We start from the raw sequence: 14578 nt of genomic DNA, 5'->3' as shown, positions 1-14578 counted from the left end.
ATTCGAAATTTGATTTTGTGAGAAATTTGGAGTAGGTGTTATTTAGACTTGTTAGAAATAGTATAAGGAGGTTGTATATAAAATTGAAGTCATTTAATGGAGATTTGGACTGGTTTTGAACAAGAATTGCAACTGAAAATCGTGGAAGAAGTTTGTCTATAGACACCTATATAAAGGTGTATAAAAGTGTATAATAGTGTAAAAGATGTGTTTATACACTCATATACACTTCTATACATAATTATACAAAAAACTAACTTCGTCTTTTTCCTTGAGTTTTTTTTAAAATTTAACTCAAATATTACTCAAATCTATTCCAAATTACTTCTAATTTAAATTTTGAACTCCTTTTGATATTTTCAATCAATTAGAACAACACCAAATCCAAACAATTAACAAACTCAAAAAATCTTGTTTTCAAAAGCAAAGCTTTGAATGACCTTCTATGGTGGATTTCTACTCTTCAATTCTTACATTGCAACCAAGTGATACTGGGGGAGAAGCAGAAAATACACGACCCCTTGAAACATATGTAGAAGACGTGAGAATAAGAGAGAGTGAAAGCAATGGTTGTGAGAACACATATTTAACTCCAAAATTTTTAGAAGCAATGGTCGTAAGAACACAAGTTTTGAATTTACTAGTGCTTTCAAAATATATACAATATGTGCTAAGTCGGGTAAAACTTAAAAATATGAGCTATTTTTTGTTATGGTGTAAAGTCATGTGTATTTTCTTGTAATTCTTTCTATTTTGAAAATAGGAGCACAGTATCAATTTCATTTGTATTTACTATGTGAATAAACATTTAGACAAATGAAATTGATATTGTGCGCATATTTTCAATATATACATTTGAAGTTAAATTTTTTAAAAGAGTTTTTCAATTTTTAGCAAGAATTGTCCTTCAATCATTTCAGCTTCTTTAATCTTCTTTTCTTTTCCTTTTATGATAAAGCTTAATTAACTAAACAAATTTGAAGATGTTATAAATAGAATTGTATTCTAGGTATCTTGTTACTTTGTGGCTAAGTCACCTTTTCATATAAATAGAGGAATTTTTATCATATTGTAATTCATTTCAAATCAGTAAGAATTTTCTCTCTATTTTTCTCTGCAATATTCTTTTGTCTTCTTCTTATAATAGAAGAAAAGTCTTGCATAGATTTTTCTAATTTTAGCAAAAGTTTTTCTTTCTTTCTTTCTTTCTTTTTGTGAAAAAGAGAAACTTTTACATTAAGTAGGAAGCATACAGTGGGCAAGGGGCTCAATAGTCTCCCGGTACAAGAGTTGTTATAAATAGTAGTAGATATATAACTGGCTTCTACGCCCCTAGTGGGGATATCATGACAAAAAGTAGTAGTGATACTATAATGAGATACTACTGCCTATGGTGGATTTACAGAGTGAGAGGTCGTTGCTTCAAAAATACAGGCATTTACAAGTCTTTTAGAGACAACTCCCATGCAGTCAGCTTGATAGTTGTGGGCGACAAAAGACGGTAGTATTGAAAAAATCTCCAAGTTGCTTCCATTTTGTTGCCTTGATGCATATTTGGCTAGATTATCTGCTACATAATTTTGCTCCATGTATGCGTGTTTGATGACTGGATCATCCAGTTGTGAGATCATTGGCCTGCAATCATCAAGTATATTAATATAATTGAGGTGGTCATGTGTAAGGATGATAATTACATATGATGCGTCCACCTCGATGTGGAGAGGTAGAAGTTGGTGTTGATATGCTAATTGTAGCTCTATCAGTAAGGCATGTAATTCAGTGTCGATGGAAGAAGTAGCATGGATATGTTTGGAGAAACCCAATTTCCAAAGCCCCAAGTGATTTCTAAAAACTACGCCTACCCCACTTTGGTTGCGAGCGTAAGATCCATCCAGATTAAGTTTATAGAATTCTATGTGCGGTAGATGCCATTTAATATGCAGCGAAATTTTTGTATACTTTGGTTGGGATGCATTGGTAAGAAAGTAGCATTTTGAGGCATTAGAGATGATTAGGGGCAGACTAATGGGTTTATTATTATGTTCAAAACTGATTTCGATTTAGAACAAATGTCAAGATAAATTCTTTTTAGTAGTCTTATTTCCAAAATAAATAAACTTTCTTGCATTTGGTCGGCAAAAAAAATTATGCGAAGAATAAAAGGTCATATTTTAGTTTAAGAAAATGTGTTCCTTGAAAAATTATTTTTTGCGAAAACAAAAAAAAAATTGAAAACAGTCTTATGTAAATTATCTTAGACAATGCCAAAGATCCGGGTTGTTAAGAGGAATGATGACGTGGATTAGTTAGGAAATTAGTTAGTGATAATTACAGTTAATTATGTGTTAATTGTTAGTTAGTAGAGGATAGTGTCTATAAATACAGTTGTACAGCTCATAACAGTTAGTGGAAATAACAGAACTGCTCTGCTTCTTCTCCATTCTCTTCTTCTCTTTCAATCTAGAAACTTCCATGGCAGCATCTCAACATGGTATCAGAGCTATGGCAGCAAATTGATCGCGCACATCACATTCTCGTGACTGTAAGTCAACTGTCTCTATTTCTTTGTAGTTGTTAGGTCGATTTCTAATCCTCATTCAGTTAGCTCGAACAATGGGGGATTCTTCATCGACAACAATAGCGGCTATTAAGATAGATCATACCCATCCTTTGTTTGTACATCCATCGGACACTCCAAGCTTTGTTTTAATTCTGGTTCATCTCAAAGGATCCGAGAATTATGGGTTGTGGAGAAGATCGATGAGAATTGCGCTTCAAGCCAAGCGAAATCTAGGATTTGTTACTGGTGCATGTGTTAAGGAGTCATTTCCTGTTGCATTGCACGAGGATTGGGAGACATGCAATGCAAATGTTCTCTCTTAGATCATGAACACAATATCTCTATGTCTGTTGAGTGGAGTTGTTTATGCTTCAAATGCACATCTAGTTTGGAAGGATTTACAAGAGCAATTTGATAAGGTCAATCGTATGAGAATCTATCAGTTGCATCGTGCGATTGCAACGATCTCGCATGAAACCGATTCTGTTTCAGTTTACTTCACAAAATTGAAGGAACTTTGGGATGAATTTGATGTTATGGCTCCTATTCCTAGTTGTGAGTGTGAGAAATCTAAATACTATGTTGAACATCTTCACCAACAGAGATTGCTTCAATTTCTAGGAGGATTAAATGATTCCTATGCTCAAGCTAGGAGACAGATATTGATGAAGACCACTGAGCCTACTCTGAACCATGCTTATGCTTTGATCATGGAGGAAGAGACTCAGAGATCAGGTTCTCCCCAAAGTCTCGTCAGTTCTGGAGAGGGAAACGATATCACTGCCTTATGGACTGCTAAAACTTCATAGCAGAAGCCCAAAAGAGGTTACAATGACAGGAACTACAACACTGTTCAGTGTGAGCATTGTAAGATGAAGGGCCACAACAAGGAAAATTGTTATCAGCTCATTGGCTATCCACCTGTCTTCAAGGGGAGAAGAAAGCAAGGAGCTAATGCTGTGAGTTATGGTGGATCCAATGCTGCAAATTATGGTGGACTTAAGGAGACAAATCGCTTTGGTGGAGCTAATAATACAGTTGGTTCTGCAGCACCCTGCCCTACACAGCCTCAAGGCCACAATGATGCTTATAGTGTGATAATAGGAGGACTCAACAATAACTCTAAAGGAAACCATGCTGGACCAGATGCAGGGGTAGAGGGAGCAGGACCTATGTCTTTTACACTAGAACAATACAACCAGTTGCTCATAATGCTAACCAAAGATAATAATCCTTCAACTCCAACAACTAACATAGCAGGTTTCATTAGGTCTTTTATGGCTACTTGTGTTAATCCCGAATGGATAGTTGATACAGGAGCCACTGATCATATGGTTCTAACTCTAAGATAATGTCTGAAAAGCATACACCTGAAAATCACTCAAATACAGTACACTTGCCAAATGGATCTCAGCTCCCAATAGCTGTTGGTAATGTACACTGAACCAAGGGGAAATCTCAGGGGTCCTTTGTGTGCCTGGTTTTAAATACAACCTTCTTTCAGTCTCTAATCTTACTAAAGAACTGAATTGTTGTATGGCATTTTTTCCTGATTTTTGTCTCATGCAAGACCTTCACATTGGGAAGGTGAAGAGGACTGGTAAACTTCTTAATGAACTTTATTACTGGGATCACAAACATAGTAACAAGATGGCTCATTCAGTAGTGTTATAAGTAAGGAGTGATGAGGAGACATGGCGCAGAAGATTAGGACATATACCTCACAAAATATTGAAGCAGATGGATCTAGTGAAGCAGTATAATAAAGCTGGTAGCAGCCCATGCTCTATTTGTCCTCTTGCCAAACAGACTAGGCTACCATTTCCACAAAGTACTAGTAGAGTAACATGTTCTTTTGATTTAGTACATGGTGATGTATGGGGACCCTATAGAGTCCCTACTTATGATGGAAATAGATATTTTCTAACTCTAGTAGATGATCATAGTAGATTGGTTTGGATTTTTCTGTTAAAGCTCAAAAGTGATGTTTCTATTGTAATGAAGGATTTTCTGATCTTAATAAAAACTCAGTTTGGTAAAATTGTGAAGGTCTTCAGGAGTGACAATGGTACAAAGTTTTTTAATACTCATTGTCATGATATTTTTAGTTCAGCATGGATTATTCACCAAAGTTCTTGTGTACATACTTCCCAGCAGAATGGAGTGGTGGAGGGAAAACATAGGCAAATATTAGAAGTTGCCAGGTCAATTAGATTTCAAGGTAGCATTCTCTTAATATTCGGGGGGCTATGTGTGCAGAGTGTTGTATATCTTGTTAACAGAGTTCCATCCACTGCATTGTCTGGAAAATCTCCGTTTGAAGTGTTCTATGGCAATAAATCTAATCTTCAACACCTAAGAGTTCTTGGATGCTTATGTTATGCTACTAGAACAGGTGATAGTACAGATAAATTTGATGTCAGAGCATAAAAGGTTGTCCACTTGGGGTGTTCTTCTACTCAAAAGGGCTACAAACTTTATAGCCTAACTAATCATAACATGTTTGTTAGCAGGGATGTAGTGTTCTGGGAGAATGTATTTTCTTTTAGCTCCCCTTGCTACGAGGGGCACGTTTGAACCAGTTACTTCACTTCAAACATCAGATGCAGAAGAATTTTTTGTGTCCATTCCTGTCATAGATAATGCACAGGTTGCTCATAGTGCTAGTCCTCCCAACATGTTTGAATCAGTTGAAAGTTCAGTTGATTGCTCACCTTCAATACATAATGAGCCAACAGATCCTACAGAATCACCAGCTATAACAAGTACTACAAACAATAATGCACCACCTGTTGTGGTCAGGAGATCATCCAAGCCTTCCAAAACACCAGGTTGGCTTCATGGTTTTGTGCATCAAATGCCTCCAGGAAAGTCTTCTGGAACCTCTACTGCAAGCTCAGTCTTCATGTATCCTATTTCCTCTTATATGTCCTATGCTTCTTTGTCAGATTCATATTTCAAGTCAGTGTGTAATTTCTCAGCTGTTAAAGAGTCAACCTCTTATGCTGAGGCCACGCATGATCTTAAGTGGATTGAGGCTACGGACCAAGAATTGAAGGCCCTCAATGACAACAACACTTGGTGTTTGGTAGATCTAGCAGGAAAAAGGGCAATATGTTACAAATGGGTCTTTAGGGTCAAGTATGATGCACAGGGAGAGGTGGAAAGATATAAGGCAAGGCTAGTGTCCAAGGCGTACACACAACAAGAAGGCCTAGATTATTAGGAAACTTTCTCTCCTGTGGCTAAGATGGTGACTGTACGAGCAGTTTTATCTCTAGCTACCATGTATGGACGGAAGCTCCATCAGATGGATATATTCAACGCTTTCTTGCAAGGAGATTTGGTGGAAGATGTCTATATGATTCCACCACCTGGCCTTGTTAGCCAGAGGGAGTCCTCTCAAGTTTGCAAGCTTCAAAAGTCACTCTATGGCCTCAAGCAGGCCTTTAGGCAGTGGAATCTCAAACTATGTGAAGCATTAACTGCATCTGGATTTGCTCGAAGCCTTCGTGATTATTCCCTCTTTACTAAGCATTATGGTCAAGATCAGGTCCTAGTGCTAGTATATGTAGATGATCTTATGATCACTGGATCCAATCCCACCATGATAAAGGATACTAAATGCATGCTACAACAACATTTCAAGATCAAGGACCTCAGAGAGATGAAGTACTTTCTTGGTCTTGGAATTGCTAGAAGTAAGCAGGGAATTCTAGTCTGTCAAAGGAAATTTGCTCTTGACCTGATCAGTAATCTTGGTCTTGCTGGTTCTAAGACAGCAGGCACACCATTGGAGGTGAATCAAAGGTTTACTAGTGTGGCGTTTGACGAAGGAGGAACCTGTAGTACATATCAGGATTAGTTATTACCTGATCCTACCGGTTATCAGCAGCTGGTAGAAAAGTTGTTGTATCTCATAATGACCAGACCCGTCATAGCCTATGTTGTGCAGAATCTGAGTCAATTCATGCACAAGCCAACGAAATCTCACATGGAAGGAGCTCTAAGAGTGGTAAGGTATCTGAAGAATGGACCAGGGCTAGGAATATTGTTATCAGCGGACTTCTCATCACAACTCACAGTGTATTGTGATGCAGATTGGGCAACTTGTCCAATGACAAGGAAGTCAGTCAGTGGTTTTGTAGTCAAGCTGGGAGATTCTTTGATCTCTTGGAAATTAGAGAAGCAGAACACCATTTCAAGGAGTTCAGCAGAGGCAGAATACAGAAGTATGGCAAATGCACTGGCAGAGATAGTCTGGTTAGTAAGATTGTTCAAGGAGTTGAATTTTAATGTTGAAGTGCCAGTGAAGCTATTCTGCGACAGCAAGGCATCAATTCAAATTGCAGCAAATCCCATGTATCATGAGCGCACTAAACACATAGAGATTGATTGCCATTTCATCAGAGAAAAGGTGCAGGAATGCCTTGTTCAAACAGTTTATGTTCCATCAAATCTGCATCTAGCTGATATTCTTACAAAAGGACTTGGTAAATCACAACATGATTTCTTATTGTCCAAGCTGGGAGTGTTCAATCTTTTCTCACTATACAGCTTGAGGGGAAATGTTAAGAGGAATGATGACGTGGATTAGTTAGGAAATTAGTTAGTGATAATTACAATTAATTATGTAGCTAATTGTTAGTTAGTAGAGGATAGTTCTATAAATACAGTTGTACAACTCATAACAATTAGTGGAAATAACAGAATTGCTCTGCTTCTTCTCCATTCTCTTCTTCTCTTTCAATCTAGAAACTTCCATGGCTGCATCTCAACACGGGTAATTAATAAAATCACACAAGTGTCACTGTATAACTTGTAAAGTAAGATGTCCCTAACATTAACATTCGAATTGTTTTTATGCAAATGTGCATGTTGGCTGAATTTTTTTACTAAATGTATAATTATTGTAAGAATTTCAAAAAATATACAAAACATATATGTGAAATGCGATTACATATATTCTAATTTCTAAGTTAACAAATGTAACACATGGTATGAAAGATGTCATCAGCTTAAATCGCAATTTTTTAAATAAATTGTGAAGTAACACTATAATCGCATTTATTGAATGCAACGACTTATAAATCCGCACCGAAAAGATATGACTTATAACTCGCATTCTTTCAATGCAACTTATAAATCGTACTCCTAAACCGATTATAAGTTTGCTTTAAGTACGATTTACAAAAAAACTTGTAAATCACACTGTATTAATGCGACTTATAATCCGCATTCTTTCAATACGACTTATAAATCACATACTTCTAAATTGCTTATAAATTTATTAATTCATTAAAAAAAAATTGTTGTATAAAAGAAATTAGCAGAGGTAACACACGGCGTGGAAGATGTCATTTAGCTTTTTTCGCAATTTTTGCTATAAATTGTGAAGTAACGCCATAATTGTATTTATCGAAAGCTGCGACTCATAAATTGCATTGATACTTATAGCAACTAGCGTTCTTTAATTATAAATCGCGTTCCTCGAGTGCGACTTAAACTTGTTGCAAATGATTTTTATAAATCGCATTCTTTGTAATGCATTTTATAAGTTAAGAATTCCTTATGCCTTGTAAACTGCCTTATAAATGATTTTTATAAATCGCATTCTTTGTAATGCATTTTATAAGTTAACAATTCCTTATGCCTTGTAAACGGCCTTATAAATGATTTTTATAGATAGCCACCAAGTTGTATAATTACAACGACTTGTTTGTTTGTCATAGTATAATTACAAGTTTACTATTTGGTTGCACAAGTGTAATTATACAATAAGATTAAATTTTAAATGAAGTAATTATCAAAACTTAAAAGTTATGCCTAAAGACAATTTATATATATATATATTTCAAATTGATAATATTTAGTTTAGATACTTACAAAAACTAAAAATATACGTTTTGTAAGAACGTTATGGATTTCTTGTTTGATAAAATAAATTACTAATATTTATAAATATAATGTCATAACATTATTCAAATGTTTGACAAAACTAATCTATCAATTCTAATTGAACAATGAACAACATGTAATGTGAGACAATACTACTAATAAGTTTATAACCACATTCAACAACGAAATTTCACTTTAATTGCATTACTCATTATATGTTAAGTTTGTTAATGACTCATTATTTTTAATATTAGAAGGTGTAATTTCAAAAAGTAGAATAATAAATGAATAAAAAATAAAATATAAGCAATTACATGGAATCGCAAGAAATAAAAGTAGAGAAATAAAAGATAAATAATGTACAAAGAAAATTATATTTTGAAATTTCAAAAGAAATTAAAAAGTAAAAATAAAATTAAAAAATTAAAATAATAGAAATAAAAAGTTATAAAGAAAATAAAGTTAAAATAAAAACAAAAAAGAAAGAAACTAAAAAACAACGTTCTAATTACCACCGATTCTCACCTCCCCTCCCTCCCCTCCCCCTTGAGGTTTGGCCAAACAAACATGACAAAATGTGTAATTACACACAAATCCATTTCCAATGCATTTTATAAATTGCATTCTTTAAATGCATTATATAAATCGTATTCTTCTAATGCATTTTATTAATTTATAAATCCCATTCTTCTAATTATAAATCGCATTGCTCTTTGCGACTTACAAACAAACCGCAAATCCCTGTGCTATATACAGAACTTTGTCTCAAATTACTGACTCGTCAACCATTTGGCTCCGACTGCAGAAAGGTACGAAGTTGAAAATGGGTCGCCGAGTATCCTGCCGGCTCACCGCCATCTGCCTCTCTATTCTCTTCTTCATCTCGTCAACACACTCCTTCTATCTCCCCGGTGTTGCTCCTCGCGATTTTCAAACTGTACGCTCAAAACTACTTCTATCCTGAGTTTTTTTTTTCCAACGGTATTTATATCAAGATAGGATCTTTTGGATCAAATAGTTATATGATTGACCGTTTCTTAAATAATTTAAGCATATTTTAGTTTTCGGTATTAAGTAATTTTTGAGTTCATGTGACTGATAAATGATTGGATCTATGGTCTTTGACTGAGTGTTGAAGTTTTGTGAAATGGGTTGCTGTTACCTGTTTGATCTGATTTTTAGGGGAATAAAAATGTTTGCTTTGTTTAGTACCTATAAAAAATGTTTGATTTGCTTAATGGATATGATCACTTTTCGCTCTTTGTTGATAGACAAAGTCTAACTTAGTCAACTGAGGTAGACTCACCAGAGAAATGTAGTACTCTGTCTGTCCCTAACGCAGCCAGGATTTTTATGTAATTCAAAATATAAAGGAGTAAATGCAGGAAGAAGCTAAGTGGATTCTACATATAGTGTATATATATATATACATAAAAAAAAATTGACCTATATACATAGTGTACTTTTCCGTCGAAGTGGTGTCAATTGACTTTCCTTGGACAAGGGTACCTCCACCCTAGCTAAAAGAATGACACAATTTGGAGTTGGAGGGTCAAATTTTTTTGTTGATTTCCAAATAATAGTAGTACCAAACAAATTGGGATAGAGGAAGTATATGTCAAAGCTCCAAAAACTTATTTCAAAGAGAAAGAAACCATAAAGGTCTTCATGTTTAAGAGATAACTCGAAGTGTTGCTTAGTGTTGCTTTTCCAACTGAACTTGATTTACTTGAAGTCACCAGATATTTGTCTATTGGGCTAACCTGACGTCTTGGACTTGTTGCTGGATAAAATCCTTTAGAAAAGAGAATCAGTTGAATAAATCGGTGTTTGGGTGTCACGTTTTGCTATATATCTTTATATCTGTTGCTTTTGATTGTTCCCCTTTATTAAAAAAGATTGTGTTCCCTAGAGCTTCCTCTGTAGTGTAATTGTTTCTAACAAAGCTTCCTTTTCTGTGTTCCTCTTCTTCTTTAACAGGGTGATCCACTTTCTGTTAAAGTGAACAAGCTGTCATCTACCAAGACACAACTTCCCTATGACTATTACTACTTGAAGTACTGCAAACCTACAAAAATTTTGAATAGTGCGGAGAATTTGGGGGAGGTTCTTCGAGGGGACCGTATAGAGAATTCAGTTTATACTGTAAGGATATATGCTTTTATAGTCTAATGATGGTTTTATGTACTTATGTGTGCACTCGCTAACTGGATCTATATTTTAATCATCTGTTCACAGTTCCAAATGAGACAAGAACAGTCATGCCAAGTGGTGTGTCGGAAAAAACTTGATGCTGAATCTGCAAAGAACTTCAAGGAAAAAATTGATGATGAATACAGAGTCAATATGTAAGAGTAAAAACTTTTCAGCATTGTTCCCTTTATATTTTGTTCGCTCCTGCCGTGTGTGATACTTCTGTTCATGTTTTTTGAGTGAAATGAAAAGTTAATATTAATCACATGGTGTTGCAGGATTTTGGATAACCTTCCTGTTGCTGTTCGTAGACAAAGGCGGGATGGAATTCAGTCAACTACTTATGAGCATGGTTTCCGCGTTGGTTTCAAGGGGAATTATGATGGGGTTAGTGCTGTCTCTGAATTGTCAGATATGATAGCTTAATCTTCTCAAATTAATATAAATGTTTATGCATTCCACTTGCTTCTGTCAGAGCAAAGAGGAGAGATATTTTATAAACAACCACTTAAGCTTTCAAGTCATGTACCACAAGGATCCTGAAACTGATACTGCTCGTATTGTTGGATTTGAAGTCACTCCAAACAGGTTTAAATGCTTAACACCTATGACTTCTGAATCTATTTTAATTCTTCTGACCCCAGGGGGCAGGGGTTTTTAAATCTAGCCTATCTGTTATCTTCTGATAATTTTATTAACAGCATTAATCACGAATACAAGGAGTGGAATGACAAGAACCCTCAAGTGTCAACATGCAACGAGAATACAAAAAAATTGATACAAGGTAGCACTATTCCCCAGGAAGTAGATACAGATAAGGAGGTTGTATTCACATATGATGTTTCTTTCAAGGTATTCTCTTATTGAATCCGTAATTCCTTCTCCTTCCTGCTTCAGGTTTCAAGATATTCTTCGTTGATTCTGGATATCTTATTCACTATTATCTATCTTTCTCCAGGAAAGCGATGTAAAGTGGGCTTCTCGTTGGGATACATACCTTCTCATGAATGATGATCAGATTCACTGGTTTTCCATCATAAATTCTCTTATGATTGTCCTCTTCCTGTCTGGTATGGTTGCCATGATCATGATGAGAACTTTGTACAGAGATATTGCGAACTATAATCAATTGGAAACACAAGATGAAGCTCAGGAAGAAACAGGATGGAAGCTTGTTCATGGCGATGTTTTCCGTCCTCCAATTAATTCTGGATTACTGTGTGTTTATGTCGGGACTGGTGTTCAAATACTTGCAATGACACTGGTCACAATGATCTTTGCTCTGCTAGGTTTCTTGTCACCTTCCAACCGTGGTGGACTAATGACTGCCACGGTTCTGTTATGGGTTTTTATGGGCTTGTTGGCTGGGTATACTTCTGCACGTCTATACAAAATGTTCAAGGGAACTGAGTGGAAAAGGATTACCTTGAAAACTGCTTTCATGTTCCCTGGTATACTTTTTGCTATCTTCTTCGTATTGAATGCTCTCATATGGGAAGAGCGATCTTCTGGAGCAGTGCCATTTGGAACCATGTTTGCTCTTGTGTGCTTATGGTTTGGAATCTCGGTCCCCTTAGTGTTTGTCGGAAGCTACCTTGGATATAAAAAGCCAGCCATTGAAGACCCTATTAAGACGAACAAAATCCCTAGGCAAATACCAGAGCAAGCATGGTACATGAGACCAGCTTTTTCTATACTTATTGGGGGTATTCTCCCATTTGGAGCTGTTTTCATTGAGCTGTTCTTCATCTTGACCTCCATATGGCTGAACCAGTACTACTACATCTTTGGTTTCCTTTTCATCGTTTTTCTGATCTTGATAATCACATGTGCGGAGATAGCCGTCGTGCTCTGTTACTTCCAGTTGTGCAGTGAAGACTATCATTGGTGGTGGAGAGCTTATCTGACTGCTGGATCCTCTGCTTTATACCTGTTCCTCTACTCCATCTTCTATTTCTTCACCAAGTTGGAAATCACAAAGTTGGTTTCAGCAATCTTGTATTTTGGCTATATGTTGATTGCATCATATGCCTTCTTTGTGTTAACAGGAACAATTGGATTCTATGCTTGCTTCTGGTTTGTTCGTAAGATCTACTCCTCGGTGAAGATCGACTGATCACAAGGGAGCCTCATAATATGTTGTTATTGTAGTGAAATGATCTAGGTTCTTATGTGCTAAGACTCAAGGGCTAAAGAGAGGAAGTTCCCAGGCTAATGACAATTCAGTTTTCTGGTACTAGCATAGGTTTAGTCTGTATCTTGTCATCATATTTTTCATTTAAACGGATGCCCTGCATTCTTGATTGTACTATCTAGCTTTATGATTCGGTGAAATTTGATAAAATTTTGTTCGGCTGGAAATCTTATGATGATGTTGGATATATGAATTAGTGAGAGCTTGTCTTAATTTGGAATATAGGGGCTCTAATTGAGATTGGAGCCTTTTTGGTGAAGTCTCTTTATATATAAAACAGTGGAACATATAACAAGAAGTTTTACTGGAGATCTATCTAGCGCTATGTGCTTGCGACCCAAACAAATCTGAGGTTCTTTAAGCCTCTGGAGTCATTACTTGTTGTAAATGAATTTGTAATGGGAATACTTGGTGACTTTCCTGTGTTATTTACATCAGGTAGCCACTTCTGCAGCCTTGTATCTAGAAGTTGGCTGCTTTTCCAAAATTAGACCAAATGTGTAGTAGACAAGCAGTCTTTTTCTTAAATTGGTAAGTTAGCAGACTTAAATTGCCAGAAATTTGGGATAGGAATCCAAAGATCTTCAAATGTATGTGCAGTGAGTTGACTCATAATGGTTAGTGGAGTAACAAAGAGTGAAGGCCTAACATGGAGGTAAAAGGTTAAGCAGTATATCATTTAACAAGGCTTAATACATATGATATGTAAAGTTGTCACAATTTTTCATTTAGACACGTTAACTAGGCCTTGTTTTGATTGGTCATCTATAGTAGACCCAAAGTGTATCAATAAGATACATTTCGCATTGGCTTGGAAATACCTCAAACATATGTTGGTAAGCACTCCTTAATTGGAATAATTAGCCAATTAAATCGTTGATTACGCTTGGAATATGTCATTTTCACATCTTTTTTGGACAACTTTCCATACTTGTTCTTAGGTTCACCTTTCACGGTAAACTCCAAATTGATTTAATTGGCTAATTATTCTACATAAGAAACGCTTGCTGATAGGAGCTTAAGAAGCCAATGTGTCTGGTAAATTTGGATCTACTACAAATATTCAATCGGAACAAGGCCTAATTAAAGTGTCAAAATGAAAAATTGTGACAACTATAAGTGTTTCTGTATGTATTTCTGCCATTTAACAAATTAAAATAAATGGGATTTGACAGACCAACTAATTAAAGTTGCCTACCATTTTGTCTTTCCTTCATGCCTTGTTACCATGACAAATGCAGGATATGCTCCCAACCAAATCTTTATCACCCATTTACTTTTGTTTGCAAGTCAAATAAGCCTGACATTTATTTTAGGATAAGAAAGGGAAAAAAAGGTTGTCTGTTACCTCTGTCATTGGCAAACTACAGCGACAGATCAAATTATGTTAAACACCATCGGCTGCCGTCTAACTGCCAGCCCATTGTTTCATTTTGGACATATAACTTATACATTTCCTTCTTTCCAGTAGCCCTTCGTTTAATGAATGCAAAGGTGCTGAAGCGATTCTTAATGCATTAAAGCTTTTAATATTACAGATGTGATTGGATAGAAGAAATTCCTTTTCCCTTAATCAAAGGTCTCAAACTGGTACGAAACGCTTTCCATTTAAATGGATCTTAAGTGGAGGCAACAAATTCAGATTAGTCGGGCCAATGAATTTCAGATATTAGATGGCTAAACTTTAAAAAAGGAATTTTTAATAATGAATTCAGCATGCAAAGAATGCAATG

General features: G+C 35.7%; 2 protein-coding genes across 2 annotated transcripts; both read left to right on the top strand.

The window, feature by feature from the left end:
- Positions 1-2886: 2886 nt before the first annotated feature.
- LOC138871997 (uncharacterized) lies at positions 2887-3369 on the top strand. Its single transcript, XM_070149927.1, has one exon. It carries the CDS (start codon positions 2887-2889, stop codon positions 3367-3369), a length of 483 nt encoding a protein of 160 aa, XP_070006028.1.
- Positions 3370-9192: 5823 nt separating this feature from the next.
- LOC104237337 (transmembrane 9 superfamily member 7-like) lies at positions 9193-13012 on the top strand. The gene is made up of 7 exons (XM_009791470.2): positions 9193-9395; positions 10439-10603; positions 10697-10806; positions 10930-11038; positions 11127-11239; positions 11353-11503; positions 11610-13012. Exons 1-7 carry the CDS (start codon positions 9282-9284, stop codon positions 12765-12767), a joined length of 1920 nt encoding a protein of 639 aa, XP_009789772.1. The 5' UTR covers positions 9193-9281; the 3' UTR covers positions 12768-13012.
- Positions 13013-14578: the final 1566 nt, after the last annotated feature.

The sequence above is a fragment of the Nicotiana sylvestris genome, chromosome 6 (genome assembly GCF_000393655.2).
Source record: "Nicotiana sylvestris chromosome 6, ASM39365v2, whole genome shotgun sequence".
NCBI classification, from domain to species: domain Eukaryota; kingdom Viridiplantae; phylum Streptophyta; class Magnoliopsida; order Solanales; family Solanaceae; genus Nicotiana; species Nicotiana sylvestris.
The sequence above is the reverse complement of the archived record's forward strand: the minus strand, read 5'-3'. Positions and strand labels throughout refer to the sequence as shown.